The sequence below is a fragment of the Leucopleurus acutus genome, assembly GCF_964270905.1.
Source record: "Leucopleurus acutus genome assembly, chromosome: 1".
Classification (NCBI taxonomy): domain Eukaryota; kingdom Metazoa; phylum Chordata; class Mammalia; order Artiodactyla; family Delphinidae; genus Leucopleurus; species Leucopleurus acutus.
In genome coordinates this window covers 145,213,894-145,232,306 of record NC_139142.1, presented here as the reverse complement: position 1 = coordinate 145,232,306, position 18,413 = coordinate 145,213,894, and the positions used below count along the sequence as shown (strand labels likewise).

At 37.8% G+C, this 18,413-nt stretch overlaps 2 protein-coding genes across 2 annotated transcripts in view; one reads left to right on the top strand and one right to left on the bottom strand.

Annotated features, from left to right (window-relative positions):
• FBXO22 (F-box protein 22) overlaps window positions 1-6,318 on the top strand; it is a 30,823-nt gene extending 24,505 nt beyond the window's left edge. Inside the window, exon 7 of the mRNA XM_082836023.1 lies at window positions 4,568-6,318. Within this exon, the coding sequence (XP_082692149.1) occupies window positions 4,568-4,985 (418 nt within the window). The 3' untranslated portion in view covers window positions 4,986-6,318. The remainder of the gene's footprint in view (window positions 1-4,567) is intronic.
• A 1,829-nt stretch (window positions 6,319-8,147) lies between these two features.
• Window positions 8,148-18,413, bottom strand: part of NRG4 (neuregulin 4) — a gene marked incomplete at its 5' end in the record, with an annotated part of 88,323 nt that continues 78,057 nt past the window's right edge. The window contains 2 exons of the mRNA XM_082837354.1: window positions 8,148-8,237; window positions 17,666-17,749. Of these exons, the coding sequence (XP_082693480.1) occupies window positions 17,733-17,749 (17 nt within the window). The 3' untranslated portion in view covers window positions 8,148-8,237; window positions 17,666-17,732. The remainder of the gene's footprint in view (window positions 8,238-17,665; window positions 17,750-18,413) is intronic.

Here is an 18,413-nt window from a genome sequence, read left to right as displayed (position 1 = left end):
TTAAAGCCCAGGATGTCCGGAAGCAAGCATAAAAGCAGCGGTGATGTAGCTGATAGTGCTAAGAAACGCCAGGCGAAAAGAACTGAGAGAATGGAGCGAGGCAAAAAGATGGTAGACGTCGCTCATTATCATCACATGAATCGTTCAACCATTGGCACGATTCTAAAGAACAAGGACAAGAACATGTGAAGTTTGCTGTGCCGGTGATGTTGACAGTATTATTGAAGAAGTGTGGAAAAGTGATGGAGGAGATGGAGAAGCATCTCAGTGTGTGGATGCAGGATCAGCCTCAGTGTCGAGTCCCGCTCAGCTTAATGCTGATTCAAGAGAGAGCTAAGAGCCTTTATGAAGACTTGAAGAAGAAACATGGCAAAGAATCAGAGGGCACATCTTTTAATGCCAGCCACGGCTGGCTTCATTGGTTCAAGACTAGAGTCAACCTTCACGATGTAAAAGTAAGTGGTGAGGTAGCGAGTGCAGATACGGTAGCTGCCCGGGAATTTCCTGAAATGCTTCGAGAAATTACTGATGAAGGCACGTATTTACCTGAGCAGGTTTTTAATGTGGATGAGACTGTACTGGAAGAGGATGCCAGACCGAAGTTACATCAGTAAAGAGGAAAAGTTGATGCTAGGCTCTAAACAGCAAAGCATAAGCTAACTCTGTTGTTTGGTGGCAGTGTTTCCAGCGATATGAAACTGAAGACTCTCTTAGTTTATCATTCAGAGAACCCAAGAGCCCTTAAAAACATAGCCAGGGGCTCTCTTCCTGTTGTGTGGAAGAGTAACCCCAAAGCCTGGGTTACATAGGCCATTTTCCAGGACAGGTTTGTCCACCACTTTATCCTGAAGGTAGAGAAATACTGCTTGGAGAAGGATGTTCTGTTCAGCATTCCTTTGCTGCTTGACAGTGCTCTGGGTCACCCCCCCATTCACAGACAGCTTTCATCCCACGTCAGAGTAGTGCATCTGCCACTGAATACAATGTCTCTCATCCAACCTATGGACCAGGGAGTTATAATGACTTTCAAGAAATATTATTTATGTCACACTTTTTGTCAGGCAGTAAAGGCAAGTGACAAATCAGGAACAACCTTGTGACAGTTTTGGGAGGACTATAACATATACAAGGCCATGAGAAACATTGATTTTGCTTGGTGTGAGGTTACGGCCGTCACCATGAATGGGGTTTGGAAGAACCTTTGTTCATGACTTTTGTGGATTTGAGAAGGTGGATGAGGAATCCAAAGAGGTCTTCAGCAACTTAGTGACCCTCAGCGAGAAGCTGGAGCTAGGTCTGCAAGAGGACGACTTCATTGAACGCCTTGCTGTGCAACATGAGGAGCTTACTAATGAAGGCCTGATGGAATTGGGGGCCCAGAGAAAGGGCACAGAGAAACAAGAGGAGGAAGTAACTGAAGAACCGAAGAGATTCACGACACAGGAAATGGCAAGGGGACTTTATTTGAGGAGGCACTGTTAACTTTTTGAGGCATAGGACCCGGACGTAAAATGGTACACAAAGGTTGTAGCAGCTGTTCAGAATGCCATCCAGTGCTACCGTGTCATCTGTGACGAGAAAAAAAGAGCTACTACCGAGACATCACTTTTCCAAGATGGTAGATAAACTGAATCCAGCAAGGAACCAGAACCTGTGCCGTCAGCGTCAGGCGTGAGTGAAATTGCAGCTTCCCTCCATCTCCTAGAGCGATCCGATCCTTCAGCTCTCCCATCTCCCACCTCCTCTTCCTCCTCCAGTCAGTATCTCTTCTTGCCTGTTCACTGGATGCTAGCCCCAGTATGCCAGCTGTTGTACTGTACTACTGTACTTTTCAAGGTACTGTACTGTAAGATTAGAAATGTTTTATTTTTTGTTTTTTATGTATTATTTGTGTGAAAAGTATTATAAACCTATTACAGTACAGTACTATATAGCCGATTGTGTTAGGTGGGTACCTCGGCTAACTTTGTTGGACTTAACTAACAAATTGGACTTAAGAACATGCTCTCGGAACGGAACTTGTTCGTATGTAGGGGACTTGTTCGTACGTAGGGGACTTCGTATGGTTCATATGTATGTCACTTCCTCTCTGGGTCTGTTTTCCTCCTCTAAAGGAAATGCGTGATTCAACAGTACATCTTTATGGTAAAACTTCTCAGAGCCTCTAACACTGTGCTCAGTACTTTGGATCTTTTAGAGGGAGGGGGAATATTATTACCTGTGGCCCTTCTTAAATCTGTTTGGCCACAAAACCTTTTGTCCATGGAGCATCTTGCAGGCTGACTGGTATTACTTGGCACACATTTTTGGGAATACTGTACTAGATCTTTTTTTTTTTAACATCTTTATTAGAGTATAATTGATTTAGAATGTTGTGTTAGTTTCTGCTGTAGAGCAAAGTGAATCAGTTATACATATACATATATCTACTCTTTTTTAGATTCTTTTCCCATATAGGTCATTACAGAGTATTGAGTAGAGTTCCCTGTGCTACACAGTACGTCCTTATTATCTATATTATATATAGTAGCGTGTATATGCCAGTTCCAATCTCCCAATTCCCCCCCTCCGCTTCCCCCTTGGTAACAGTAAGTTTGTTTTCTACATCTGTGGCTCTATTTCTGTTTTGTACATAGGTTCATTTGTACCATTTTTTTAGATTCTACATATAGCAATATTACTTGGCACACGTTATTGGAAATACTGTACTAGATCTTTTGAAAGGCTTTTTCAAGCTCAAAAACGATGCATCTTTCATTTTATTATTAGGGCTTTTGTTTTCAAAGATAAAAAATATTTGCTCTTCTATCTTAAACCATTACTACTTTTCCATTTCCAATGAAAGTATGTAGTATTTTGAGTTTGAGCTAATTAAGTGGACATAAATATCAGCTGTTTCCAAAAGCAAGAAAATGAGACACCCCCCCCCCGCCCCCATCCTCCAGATGTTTCCTGCAAGCACTATTATTTGTTTCTCTCTATATGTGTGTTTAGTATTTGGATCCTAGAGTGGTGACATGGAGACACACTGTTAGAGATCAGTATCATTAAGAGCAGCTTAAATCATCCCAGTCATCATCTCCCTCCTGGTAGTCAGCACTGATGGATCAGGGAAAGCAGGTAGCTAAGTTGAGTTCCCTGGAACCTGAGGAAGAAGGGAGGAAAGCCAACTGCACTGAACTCTAAGCACTGGATTTCATGCCTAAGTATACCTGATTCTTGTTAGCTATCTGTGGGTTATTTCTCCTTTTGCCTAATTTTCCTTATTGTCTTTGCTTTTACTTTGAAATTATATACAGATAGGGCAATGGCAATTTAACATACAGTTGATTTTTGAAATGCAGCTCACTCAGACATATAACTGAGGTGCTAGCCTGTTAGCATGGCTGTCTGTATATAATCTACTCTTTATACCTAATATGGGGAATATACCCTCAACAATCATTACCTCTTACTTGACACATTAATTTTAACGTGGTCTTTACACTGTGTCATGGAGTAAGGGAAGCCATTGAGTAAATCAGTGCTCCATGTTAATGGTGTCCAGGTAGGAGCCCCGCTCCCTCCAAAAAAAGGTGAATAATTCTTTTTAGGCAGGCGACTCGTGTTGCAGTTGTATACCAAAGAGGAAATGTAATAAGGTTAAAGGAACAGCAGCAGACTTCAGAAGATGGATTCTGCCCCTCAGAAACTGGTTTTGCCACTAGTTAGCCTTAAGTTGCTCAGCGCTTAAGCTTTTTAAGTCTTAGTTTCTTGTTAACCCAGTGACTCCTGCCCATTTCGTAAACTCTGATAGAAATGTTAGGTACTTACTTGGTTTTCCCCCAATGGGTGTTCACTGTATTACGCTTTAAAACTTTATTGGCATTTTATTTTCATTTTCTGTAGTAACCATAAAATATTTCATTAAAAAAAATACCAGGCAAATAGAAACAAAAAGAAAATGTGATTTTACCTTCAGATTAAGCTAAATTATCAGGTCAAAGCAATAAATAAGACACAGCAATATAGTCTATTCCTTTATGGACCAAACAGTATAGAGCTTAAAACTTCTGGAATTATAGGTTCTTAATAAAATTATCCTCCATGATTGAATATTTAATACACCTCTTTTAGAATTTGACAGCTGAGGTAGGGGAGAAAAGATACCAAAGAGGTAAATAATACCAAAAGCTTTAATACATATCATAGTATATATGCATAAAACTGTAAGATTCCTTTTTCAGGGAAGTGAGAAAGGTAAGAATACTCTGTACCCTTCTAAAACTCAGGTTGGATTTTAGAAATCTTTGTGGAGATGATGCATTTGCCCCTTTGTATCTGTGACTGAGGAAATGGTTGCTTTCTTCTCCGTAGATCTGCCTTCTGCATTCTTTTAATATATTAATTTCAGTAGTTTAATTTTTAACCCTTAGTACAGTCCTCTGATCAGGGAGAGAGAGCCTCAGACTAACTGTAGACTAAGGCAGCACTTCCCAACCAATGAATCAGGAGGATTTTTCTTTTATACTGTAAATTTGAATGGTGTTTCATGATATATTGCCACTTTTCTAATTTAATTTTCTAGGAACCCTCTGGATATTGATGCCACCGGTGTGGTTGGACTGTCATTTAGCGGACATCGTATCCAGAGTGCCACAGTGCTTCTCAATGAGGATGTCAATGACGAGAAGACTGCTGAGGCTGCGATGCAGCGCCTCAAAGCAGCCAACATTCCAGAGCAGAATACCATTGGCTTCATGTTTGCGTGTGTTGGTAGGGGCTTTCAGTATTATAGAGACAAGGGGAATGTGGAGGCTGACGCATTTAGAAAGTTTTTTCCTAGTGTTCCTTTATTTGGCTTCTTTGGAAATGGAGAAATTGGTTGTGATCGCATAGTCACTGGAAACTTTATATTGAAGAAATGTAATGAGGTAAAGGATGATGATCTATTTCACAGCTATACAACAATAATGGCACTAATTCATCTTGGGTCAGCTAAATAAAGCCACCTGTAAAGTGGCTTTCACAATGTATAACTTTTGGGCTCTGTCTTTTCCAGAAAATGGAAACTTGGGATATGTATATTACAAACAAAAAACTTTATATGTATCTGTTTTGTAGCTTTGACATTCTGAAGATTATTTGGTAGTTTCTAATATATTAGATGAAGGACAAGTTTGTACATAATGTAATGCAAGACCGGGAGTTGAGAGCTTTTGCATCAGGCACAAGTGAACCAATTATGGCTATACTGCACCAGATATGTAGCTGCTGTGTGACAGGACTTTAAATAGTCTTCTGCATAGGAAAACTGAAAAAGGATTCATCAACAGAAAGGAGATTTAAGACATTCCATGACTACCTCTGCAATGTTAGATGATCTTTCAGCAGACTCATGAAGATATTTTTCTCCCTTAAATAAAGGAGAAAAATACACAGATGGCTTGGGAAATTTTTCTCTGCTTTACAATTTTACCATTTTTTTCAGAAGCTGTAACAAATTGCTGACTTTTTACTTATTTGATAAATGTTAAAGAACTATTTTTGTTTTAGTACTCTAAAGTTGCTTAGTCAAATAAATTGCCAAGACTAATCAGTATTTTATTACCTTATAAGGAAAAAAATTTTCCTTTTCCCTCAATAAAGAAATTGCAACAGAAAATTCTTTTTTTCACCTACTTCTATGTAACTAATTGGCACATGAGACAATTACATCACCTTATTTTGGTTTTATACCAATAAAACATACCTTGGAAACTCAGATAGCTGTGTACTTCATTGCTTTTAGTGAGTGAGTGAAGGAATCCTTTAGAAAAGAAAACCCAGAATAATGGTATTTGTTAGTTAGCAAATCCTGGCATATTTCCAGTAAAATGTTTTTCGAGTTTAAATTTCTCATTATGTAAATATCAAAATGAAATCTGTGTAGAGAACACCAGTTTCCCCCCCAATATCCATTCTTTCCTTTTCACACAGTCATAAAACCTTTGATTTTCAGCTAGGCACATGCACACCAGAATAAAGACTACATCCTTGTCTCCCTTGCAAGTATGACTGTTCTGGCTGGTGAAGTGTGAGGGAAATTATAACGTGTCCTTTAAAACAGACTTTTTTTTTTTTTGCCTTTTTTCGATCCTTTTGCTTAGAAGTGTATATGATTGTGAGCCATCTTAGACTCTACAGAAGAGGCAATGCTCTATTGTGGAAGAGGTCACACAGAATGATCCTAGGTTGCCATACAGTTTTGTTGACGTGCTACCATTACTGATTTGGACTATCATCTCCAGAGTGTTTTACAAGACAGAAATTAACATCATTCTTGCCTAAGGCACTTGTTTTTTTCCAGGTCTTTGTTACAGGATATCTGTATTAGCATATTCTAATACAGTATGATATATTGCACTTTTGTAATAGTGGTTTTAACGGATAGAAGAAAACGTGCAAGGTAAGTGAAAATCAAATATATTAACAACATTCCTGCTTTTTTTTTTTTTTTTTTTTTGCTGTATGCGGGCCTCTCACTGTTGTGGCTTCTCCCTTTGTGGAGCACAGGCTCCAGACGCACAGGTTCAGCGGCCATGGCTCACGGGCTCAGCCGTTCTGCGGCATGTGGGATCTTCCCAGACTGGGGCACGAACCCAGGGAAGGGCACTGCACCAGGGAGGCCCCTGCTTTTCTATTTTTAATCACTTTTTTTAAACCAATTTTTACTTCAAAAGATTTTTTTTTTCTTGCTGTTTATTTATATAAATGATAAAAATACTTAAAAATTTCTTTAATTTATGGTTATACTCAATCTTAATTCCTGAAGAAAGTCCAAAGAAAAGTTTGATTGCCATAGAACTGTTAATCTGTGAATATTAATATTTAGCCATTTTTATTTATTAACTCTTCTATTATTTGACATTGGTACCCATTATCAAGTAGACAATATCTCAAAATTTAAGTCCTTGGTTATGCTTACATAGCATATAAGGAAAATACTTTGTAAATTTTCTTTGTCCTTGATATTAACCAGAGTTGACTGAACAGTAGAGGAAAAAAGATTTTGAAAATGGAAATATGAACAAAATGCACCTGGTTGAATGAACTGTTTTATTTTTTTCAAATTAATACATAAAATGTTTTATTACTACTCAAAGGAGAGTCTGCTGCAAGGTCATTTCATACAGTATTCGAGGTTAATATATGGCTCCTTTTTATAGCTGAGACTTTGGAGCTTGTTAGGAACAGTAAATTCATTTGGCCACAAGATTGTAACCCTGGTGCAAAATAGAAAGGGAAGAAGTTGAACCAATTGAAGGAGTAGTACTGATGAAAACAAAAGTTATTGGCCCTGCCTCTCAGAGGCTTTGACATTTCTGTGGAAGTGGGGGGGGGGGATGATAATTTAACCAAAGTTAAAACAATTTATTATGGTTTTGAAAGGCTTGTCTTAAAAGCAGGCGTTAAAGAAAAAGTTACTGTTTCAGCTAAAAACATACTGAATTCCTAGAAATGGCAACTGTTGTAGTTATTTGTGAAACTGGAGAAATGATCACATGAAAAAGCTGACATGAGCACAAAAAGAGAACATGTACCCTTACTGTTTTCTTTACAATACTGAGCTGTGTTCTATCAAGTGACAAGGATAGGATAGTTTAATCAAGGTGTTTAAAAAATATTGATTTCCTTAATGTGCTTTCAAAGCAGAATCTTTCTGCAGCTACAATTTGCCTTGTTAAAGGCTGCTTCAAAGGAATAAACTCCTTGAAATGCCAAGTAGCAATATAAAAAAGAGTAAGGAAGCTTAGAATTAAGATCTCAAAACAGACACCCTACACATTGTTATAATTAATAGTCTGTGAGCTAGAGTAATGAAGGAGGTCCAGAAGGCCAGTTCACTACTGTAATTAATTCTCAACTTTGCTTAAACCTGCATCATTGGTAAATAAAACAACTTTTCAACCTAGTAAGAGAAGCCAAACAGCAAGAGTTTTGCCACTAATTTATATTACAAATTTAACACAATGAACATGCGAAGAATGTAAAATAAACTTTTACAAGTCTGAGAATTTCCTAGGCATTCTGCAGAAATTTTTGAGAAAAAAATCTACTTCTGTCATTTTGTGCCCAGTCTAACCCATTTGAACACCACCATAAATTCCATTTTAATGAAAACAGAAGACTAAATCCTCTTGATTTGAAATTGAGATTTTAGATGACTGACTTGGTTTTCATTTGTAGAAAGGGAATGAGTCTGCTTAATGGAAATCCTAAAATAACAAAACATAGTATTAGTAATAACATCCTTGTTAAATAAACAAAACTAATACATGTGCTATGTAAAGAATGTTACCAGAAAGTTTTTTTTAATATTAGCCTGTGGAGAGAAAAATAGTCAAATATTTACAAGACATGTTATTTTTGTTTCATTTCTGCCTTATGCCATGATGGAGACAGAATAGAAGAATATATGCTACTCTAAAGTAGAAAACATTGGCAGAGGCCAGTAAACTTCATTTTTTTTTTTTTTTTTTGCAGTATGCGGGCCTCTCACTGTTGTGGCCTCTCCCATTGTGGAGCATAGGCTCCAGACGCGCAGGCTCAGCGGCCATGGCTCACGGGCCCAGCCGCTCCATGGCATGTGGGATCTTCCTGGACCGGGGCACGAACCCATGTCCCCTGCATCGGCAGGCGGACTCGCAACCACTGCGCCACCAGGGAAGCCCCAATAAACTTCATTTAATGTCTTGGTGCTAACAGTGTATGGAGCATTTCACTTCATAAAGTTTTTATAAAAGTTACTGTTCTCTAGTGACATCACAGCCAGTAAAAAAGGCAAGATAATTACAAGAAATTGGAAAAAATACATATATTCATTAATTTTAAATGTAAATCAGTGAAGATAATTGAGACCATTTTCTTAACCTTTTCGCAATACCTCCACATCTAACCAAAATTCAGTCACCATACCTGTATCTTAAACATAACTCTGTTCAGGGCCTAGTCAGGATACTAGAATTACAGATAGGAATAAACATAATTGAGCCAAGTGACACTAGCAACTGTGTGAACCAAATTTGTTGGTGCTCTGGGAAACGAAAGTTTACAGCAACTAACACAGTGCCCAGTGAAGAAAACTCATCCTCAGAATGGTAGGAAAGTTTTGTGATTTTTTTACTCACCCTTGCCTCCCATGCAGTGGTGCTCTTATTCTTAAAATGACAGAAGGATGGTTTCCAGTTCCCTCCCTCAAACCAGAAGAGGAAGAATAGACTTTATTTGCAAATCACTGTTTGTCTTTTCTAATCTGTGGGGGGGATTAGAAGGACTGACTCAAGGTGCTCATCACTGTTTTGCATAACTTGGAAATCAGGCAAGAAAGAGTAGGCATTGCTTGTGAAAGCTGCAAGATGACTGCAGAATCACAGGCACCTGGATATGGGTGAAGACATAAAACAGGCTGTGTAAGGCCTAGAGGAGAAGCTGGGGTGAGATTTTTGAGAAACTGGGCATTCAAAAGCAGTTGTACCCAGGGGAAGATATAGAATGCCAAATGAATGCACAGGCAAAACATGCTCAGAAAAGATTTAAGAGAGCCTTAGGTGTTCATCTTGGTCTGATCCCTAGGATAGAAGCAGGCCTAGCTAAGAGCTGCAGGAGTGCCTTAGCACACAGCTGAAATGCAAAAAGAACTGGCATTCAAGGAAATCTCAAAACAGCTGAACATGAGATAATAGGAACAGAGGTTTCAGTGATCACACACAAGGGATAGTCTTTGTAAAAGTACCTTGGAGAAGTCTCAAAAGCAAATGAACAACAGCGTTCAGCAGTCAGCAACAACTGGTAAACACTGGGAATAGAAGAGAATGTTATATCCAGAATTACAGTACTGTAATAGTGAAATGCCCAATTTTCAACAACAAAAAATCTGTAAGGCATACAGAGAAACAGGGAAACGAGGCCTATTCAATGGAACAGAAACTGGCTTGGCCCACACATTGAACTTACTAGAAAAAGACCTTTAAATATGCTCAAAGAACTAAAGGAAATCAAGAAAGTGATGAATAAAATGAGAATACCAGTGGAGAGAAATTATAAAAAGGAACCAAACAAATTTTGGAGCAGAAAGTTACAATAACAAAATTTTCACTGGAGGGGTTGAACAGCAGATTTGAGCAAGCAAAAGAACTCATCAGCAAGTTGAAGACAGGACAGTTGAAGTAACTGTGTCTGAGAAAGCAAAGTAAACAATCGAAGGGATTTGCAAGATACCATCAAATGGAAGAAGAAACATTACAGGAGTCCCAGAAGGAAAAGAGAAAGCTACATAAAGTTTATTTGAAGAAATGATGACAAAAGAGCTTGCCAAATTTGATGCAAGACATGGATGTACATATCAGGAGGCTCAACAAACTCCAAACAGGGTAGAGTCAAAAGAGACACCAAGATACACTATAGACGGTCCTTGACCTAGGACAATTTGACTTAGGATTTTTTCAACTTTACAATGGTGTAAAGATGATATGCATTCAGTAGAAACCATACTTACTTCAAGTTTTGAATTTTGATCTTTTCCCAGGCTAGCAGTATGCAGTAAGATATGCACTTATGATGCCTAGCAGTGGCAGAGAGTTGCAGCTCCCAGTCAGCTGCATGATCATGAGTAAACATCTAATACATGTACAACTATTCTGTTTTTCAGTACAGTATTCAGTAAATTACATCACTTCAAAATAGGCTTTGTATTAGATGATTTTGCCCAGCTACAGGCTAACGTAATTGTTCACAGCACATTTAAGATAGGATAGGCTTAGCTATGATGTTCAGTAGGTTAGGTATATAAAATGCATTTTCAACTTATATTTTCAACTTACCATGGGTTTATCAAGATACAACCCCATTGCAACTGGAGGAAAATCTGTATAATTAAGCTATACAAAGAGAAAGAATCTTGAAAGCAGCAAGAATGAAGAAACATCACATAAAAGGGATCTTCAGGGCTTCCCTGGTGGCGCAGTGGTTGAGAGTCCGCCTGCCAATGCAGGGGACACGGGTTCATGCCCCGGTCCCGGAAGATCCCACATGCCATGGAGCGGCTGGGCCCGTGAGCCATGGCCGCTGAGCCTGCGTGCCTGGAGCCTATGCTCCGCAACGGGAGAGGCCACAACAGTGAGAGGCCAGCGTACCACATTAAAAAAAAAAAAAAAAGGGATCTTCAATAAGATTATCAGATTTCTCGAAAAAACTGTCAACCTAAAATCTTCTATCTGGCAAAACTGTCCTTCAAAAATGAGGGAGAAATTAAAACATTACTGGACACTGATACAACTGGACCTGCCCTGCAAGAAATGCTAAAGGAAATTCTTCAAGTTGAAATGAAAGGACAAAGGATAGGAACAGGAAACCATATGAAGAAGTAAAGCTCTCCAGTAAAGGTATACATGAACAATTATAGAAGCTAGTATTATAACTTTGATTTGTAACTCTTTGTTTACCACACAATTTAGGAACGAACATATAAAAATAGTTATTGGTTTATGTTTTTAGTTGGTTTATGTTTTTAGACACAATGCTTAAAGATGTAATCTTGTGACAGTAATAGTTGAAAGGGAGTGAGGGCAAAGTTATATAAGAGCAAAGTTTTTATGCACTATTGACGTTAAGCTGCTGTAAATTCAAATTAGTGTCATTACTTCATGATGTTAAATGGAATCCCCATGGTAACCACAAAGAAATAGCTATAGAATACACACAAAAGGAAAAAAGAGAATTTAAATGTTTCATTATAAAACAAAACACAAAAGAAGACACTAACACAGAAAATAAGGAGCAAAAATATTCCATGCAAATAGTAACCAAAAGGGAACAGTATATTATTATGAGACAAATAGACTTACAACCTTTTTGGATTTAAAGAGACAGAAAAGTACATATGTTAAAAGGTTTTATACAACAGTGTTACAGTTATAAACATGTACACATCTAATAACATCCTCAAAATACATTAAGCAAAACACAACATACCAAAACAGCACTGCTTTCATTGCACCCCATAAGACAGAAAATTCTAGCTGTAAATGCTTACGTTTAAAAAAAAAAATCTGAAATCAACATTCTAACTATAACTTAAGGAACTAGAAAAAGAAGAACAGACTAAACCCAAAGCTAGTAGAAGGAAGATTAGAACTAAGATAAGCAAAATACTGAAAAGAAAATCAATAGAAAATTTTGAACTAAAAGCTAGTTCTTTGAAAAGGTTAACAAAGTGGAAAAACCTTTAGCTAGATCAATAACAAGAGAAGACCCAACTTCTAAAAACAGAAATAAGAGTAGGGTTATTACTAATAAGTCTACAGAAATAAAAAGGATAAGAGTACTATGAGCAGTTTTAAACAAGTTGAATAACCTAGATGAAATGGATATATTTCTAAAAACAAAAGCACAACCATACTAAGACTGATTAATGAAGAAATAAAAAATCTACATAGACCTATAGGTAGAAGGGAGATTGATTGAATCAGCCGTCAAAAACCTCCCAACAAAGGAAAATCCTGCAACCTCTGGCTTTACTCAATTCAACCAAACATTTAAAGAAGAAATAACTCCAGTCCTCAAACTTTTCAAAAAAATTCAATAGGCGGGAACACTTCCTAATCCATTGTATAAGGCCAGTATTGCCCTGATACCAAAGCCAGACAATGACAACACAAGAAAAGAAAAAGACCAATACCCCTGATGAATATTGATGCAAACATCTTAAAGTATTAGCAAACTGAATTCAAGAGCACATTAAAAGTTTTATACATTTTGAACAAGTGGATTTATTGCTGCAATGCAAGGATGGTTCAACAGATGAAAATCCAATCAAATACAATACACTGCATTAGCAGAATGAGGGTCACACGTGGATCCCATCAGTTGATGCCAAAAAAGAATTTGACAAAATTCTTTTTGATTAAAAAAAAAAACCCACCACCCCCCTAGGAATTGAAGGAAGCTACCTCAATATAATAAAGACCACATATGAAAATCTTACAGCTAACATACTCAATGGAGAAGGACTGAAAGAAACAAGACAAAGATGCAGCTTTTACTACTGCTATTCAACATAGTGTTGGAAGTTTGAGGCAGAGTAATTAGTCAAGAAAAAGATTGAAATTAGAAAGGAAGAAGTAAAATTATCTCTGCAGAATACATGATCCTATATGTAGAAAACACTAATGTTCCCTGCACCCCAAAATCTGTTAGAACTTAGAAACAAATCAGCAAAGTTGAAGCATACAGAAGCAACACACAAAATCAGTTGCCTTTCTGTACACTAACATGAACAACCCAAAACAGAAATTAGGATAACTCCCTTTACAATAGCATCAAAAACTAATATACATAGGAATTAACTTAATGAAGGTGAAAGACTTGTACACTGAAAACCACAAAACATTGCTGAATGATGTTAAAGATGACACATAAGTGGAAAGACATCACATGTTCATAGATTGGAAGACTTAATACTGGTATGATGTCAGGTGATCTACAGATTCAATGTAATCCACTTCAAAATCTCAATGACATTTTTTACAGAAAATAGAAAAATAAGCAGAATATCTAGGATCCCCAAATAGCCAAAACAATCTTGAAAAAGATTAAAGATGGAAGGCTCACACTTCCTGATTTCAAATTTTACTGCAAAGCTAGAATAATCAAAACTGTGGTACTGAATAAAAACAGACATATAGACTAGTGGAGTAGAATAAAGAATCCAGAAATCCTCACATATATGGTCAAATGATTTGGGGGAAGTGCACCAAGACCATTTAATGGGAAAGGAGAGTGTTTCCAACAAATGGTGTTGGGAAAATAGGATATCCACATGCAAAAGAACGAAGTTGGATTTTTATCTAACACCATATAGAAAAATTAATTCAAACGGATCAAAGACCTAAACCTAAGACTTAAAACTCCACTCTTAGAAGAAAACAGGGGAAAAGTTTCAGGACATTGGATTTGGCAGTGATTTCTTGGATATGACACCAAAGTCATAGGCATCAGAAGAAAAAACAAACTGGGCTTCATCAAAAATTAAACATTTATGTATCAAAGGACACTACCAATGGAGTGAAAAAAGCAGTCCACAGAATGGGAGAAAATATTTGCAAATCACATATCTGATGAGGGATTAATATCCATTAATATATAAAAAACTCCTAAAATGCAACAACAGCAACAAAAGACAACCCAAATCAAAACTGGGCAAAGGACTTGAATAGTCAGGTATCCAAAGAAGATACAGTATGGCCAATAAGCACGTGAAAAAATGCTCAACATCACTAACCATTTGGGAAATGCAAATCAAAACCATGATGAAATACCACTTCATACCCATTAGGGTGGCTATTATTGGGGAAAAAAAAAAGTGTTGGCAAGGATGTGCAGAAACTGGAACTTCTGTTCATTGCTGCTAGGAATATAAAGTGGTATAGCTGCTGTAGAAAACAGTAAGGCAGTTCCTCAAAAGATTAAATACAGAATTAGCATTTGACTCAGCAATTCCACTTCTGGGTATTTATACAAAAGAACAGAAAACAGGGGCTTGAACAGATACTTGCACATGTATGTTCATGGAAGCATTATCTCAATAGCTAAAAGGTGAAATGACTCATGTTCATTGATTAATGAATGAATAAGCAAAATGTGGTAGATAGATACAGTGGAATATTATTCAGTCATATAAAGGAATGAAATTTGGATACATACTATAGTGCTGATGAACCCTGCAGACATGGTAAGTGAAATAAGGCACACACAAAAGGACAGATACATGATTCTACTTACATGAAGTATTGAGAATATTCAAATACTTAAAGTAGAATGTTGGCTACCAGGGTGTTGAGTGGAGGAATGGGGAGTTATTGTTTAATGGGTACAGTGTTCAGTATGGAATGCTGAGAAAGTTCTGGAGATGGATGGTGGTGATGGTTGCACCAGTGTGAATATACTTAATGCCACTGAATTGTATATGTAAAAATCGTACATCTTATGTATGTTTTTCTACCATAAAAACTTTTTTAAACCACCAAAAGTCATATAACCTAGCTATTTAAAAAAAAAAAAAAAGGTTATCAAGCCACAAGACATAGAGGAAGTTTAATATGTATATGGCTAAGTGAAAGAAGACAGTCTGAAAAGGTTACATACTGTATGACTCCAACTATATGACATTCTGGAAAACTATAGAGCTAGTAAAGGGATTAGTGGTTATCACTGTGCGATTGGGAAGGCTGAGTAGATGGAGCACAGGAGGTCTTTAGGGTGGTGAAGTTATTCAACATGATACTGTAGTGGTGGACACATAAAATGATGCATTTGTCAAAATCCATAAAACTATAACAAAAAGAGGAGCCTTAATGTAAACTACAGACTTTTGTAAACGTTGTTTCATTTAATTTATAATTGTTTCATTTATATTAGCAAATGTAGCGCACTAGTACATTTTACATAGATGTTTAATAGGGAAAAGTGGGAGAGGGAAGTATATGGGAACTGTCTGCAATGTCTTCTCAATCATTCTATAGATCTGTAACTTTTTAAAAAATAGTCTGTTAAAAAATTCTGTGAGGGTTTTTTGTTTTGTATACTCTAGTGCCTCAAGCTCATATGTATTAGTTGTAAGTGAATGATGGGTAAATGAATGAGTGAATGAATGAAACAGTGGCACTAGTGACAGATTCAATTCACAGTGCTCACACTGGGCTAGACTGTTGGGAAAAGTCAGTGTGTACCGACTGAGGGATTAATAACCAGAATATTTGAAGAACTCCTAAAATGCAACAATAGCAACAAGAGAAAACCTAGTTCAAAATAAGCAAAGGACTTGAATAGGCAGGTATCCAAAGAAGATATACAGATGACCAATAAGCACATGAAAAGATGCTAACCATCACTAATTAGGGAAATGCAAATCAAAACCACAATGAGATACCACTTCACACCTATTAGGATGGCTGTTAAAACAGACAAAAACAAGTGTTGGCAAGGATGTGGAGCACTGGCTTGAAGGGGAAGTTGTTCACAGGTGGGCTGTTCATTTGGCCAGAGCTTGCTCCTCTGCCTCAGCTATTTACTAGCCCTAGACCTTTGGTGTTCAGAACTCCCACTGCTCCAAGCTACTCCACAACTCTTCATATGTCCTGAAAGTTGCCATTGGTTTTTTTCTATTATATTTCAGGGTAACTACACAGTTGGAAAAACTGAAGAAACTGTTCTGGCCTAATGAATTCTTTATTTTGCTCCTAATAAGATGAAAACCTCACATTCTGCAAAATCATGCCCTAAAATTAAAAGCCTTATGGGGAAAATAAGTTTGGAATTTTGTAACCTGAGCAGTAACAAAAACTAGAATCCTAAATTTCCACTAGTATCCACTGAGAATTAGTCCATCTTCTGTATACTTAAACTTTTGGGCTTGTGTTTCTTTCAGATATAGATCCTTGAAATCAATTGCTTCTCATAGAGAAATGATTTTCATCAATATTAAAAATATGATCTAAAGGTAGCTGCCAATGATAGAGATAGAGCAGGATAGTTAACACAGGTAGTTTTAGAAGTCCCACTAGGGGATTATAGACACAAAGGGAACTTTGGGAGACCATTGTAAGCTAATGAACACTCAAGAAAGCAATCAGAACACTGAAACAAAACAGCTCTGCTTAACAATGAAACCGTGCAATAAAAGCACGAGATATGCCCCAGGCCATTAAGTGAAAAAAACGAGGCCTGCAGCCTGCTGGTCAAGGTCAGCAAGATAATGATCCTTAGGACGTGCACCTGAGCATGTACAGGAATACAGGGGAAAGGTGGCATTCCAAAGTATAAGACCCCCATACTGAAGCCTGAGATGATTTAACATATTTTAGCCTATGTTACCACCCTTCTGCTGATTTGAATAGCACCATGACAGTCCCCGTTTGACCAAACAGGGTCAAAAACTCCTCTGCCCCACCCAAAGGAGGAGCTAGTGATGTAAGCGTGATGTCTACTCAAAGAATGTGGAAGAAGGTGGGCTTCTCCCACTTCCCACTTTTCCTTTGATTATAAAAACGTGGCCCACTTAGTTCCTGGGGCAGAGCTCTCTTGCCTGCCCACTTGTATCCTTCAGAAGCATCCTATACTAATAAATCCACTTCTTACCTCCCACTTTGTCCCTCACCGAATTCCTTCTGCACCGAGACATAAGAACCTGTGAGTTATTAAGTCCCGAGACGAGTTGTGTGGTTTCACCTTCATCAATCAATGCTTTTTTTCTAATCACCGGGTGAAATGTCTTCATGCCTTACCTGTACTTGCAACTTCCCCAGACAGCTTAACCCAGTGAAAGCCACTAAAGCCTCTCCTTGCCCTTAGTTAGGATTTTCGTCTTTTCTCTTAGGGTCGTGGTATATTTGCTAAAAGTTTCTCCTTAGCTATGAGAAAGTTTGCCTCTGGATGCTTCAACACATTAGCTTACTGGGAAAAATCATGTTTGACCAATGCAACTCTCACATAGGATTGATATTACTCCCCTGTTTACCTACTGCAAATGAGCTAATAATACACGTGACAGAAACACACATACCTTGCAATAGGACAGTGTTTCAGGGTATGATAACTTTCAGTCTTTTATTCAGAGAACAAAGAAGGATTAATGTTTAATTTCTTTTACCTTTTGGTGTTACATTTTCTGCCTTTGTAACAAAAAAGCAGTGATTTGGGTTCACTGTGATATTTCTTCAATGTTCTCCATGACCTATAGAAAATAAGAATTAAGATGTTTTCTCCATCTCAATTTTTCTTTATATGCACACCTTCCAACACATCTTTATTTTATTCACACATATACATCCACCCCTTCTGTTTGTGATATGAAGAGTTGAGGTGAACTAGCCTAGAACATCCAAATAAGCCACACAGCGCTCCTCAGAACACAGAAGAGTTGTGTCAGCACCTCCATTCAGATCTCACAGAGGAAAGTGTCCCTGCCTTTCCTCACTGCCTGTTTTCTGTTACCTGAAGTTCTAACAAGCCTGGTGAATTTTATTTTATTTTATTTTATTTTTTGCAGCACGTGGGCCTCTCACTGTTGCGGCCTCTCCCGTTACGGAGCACAGACTCTGGACGCGCAGGCCCAGTGGCCACGGCTCACGGGCCCAGCCACTCCACGGCATGTGGGATCTTCCCAGACTGGGGCATGAACCCGTGTCCCCTGCATGGGCAGGCAGACTCTCAACCACTGTGCCACCAGGGAAGCCTCGTTGGTGAATTTTTTAAAAGATATTACAAATGATAAAGAGAGTAAGGGGAAAAGATTGCTAGAGTGAGTCATTCTAACGGCAATAAAAATTAATAACTGATGGCAAGAAAACAGAAGAAAGTAGCAAAAGCAAACAAAAATCAGGACTAAAAACCAAACC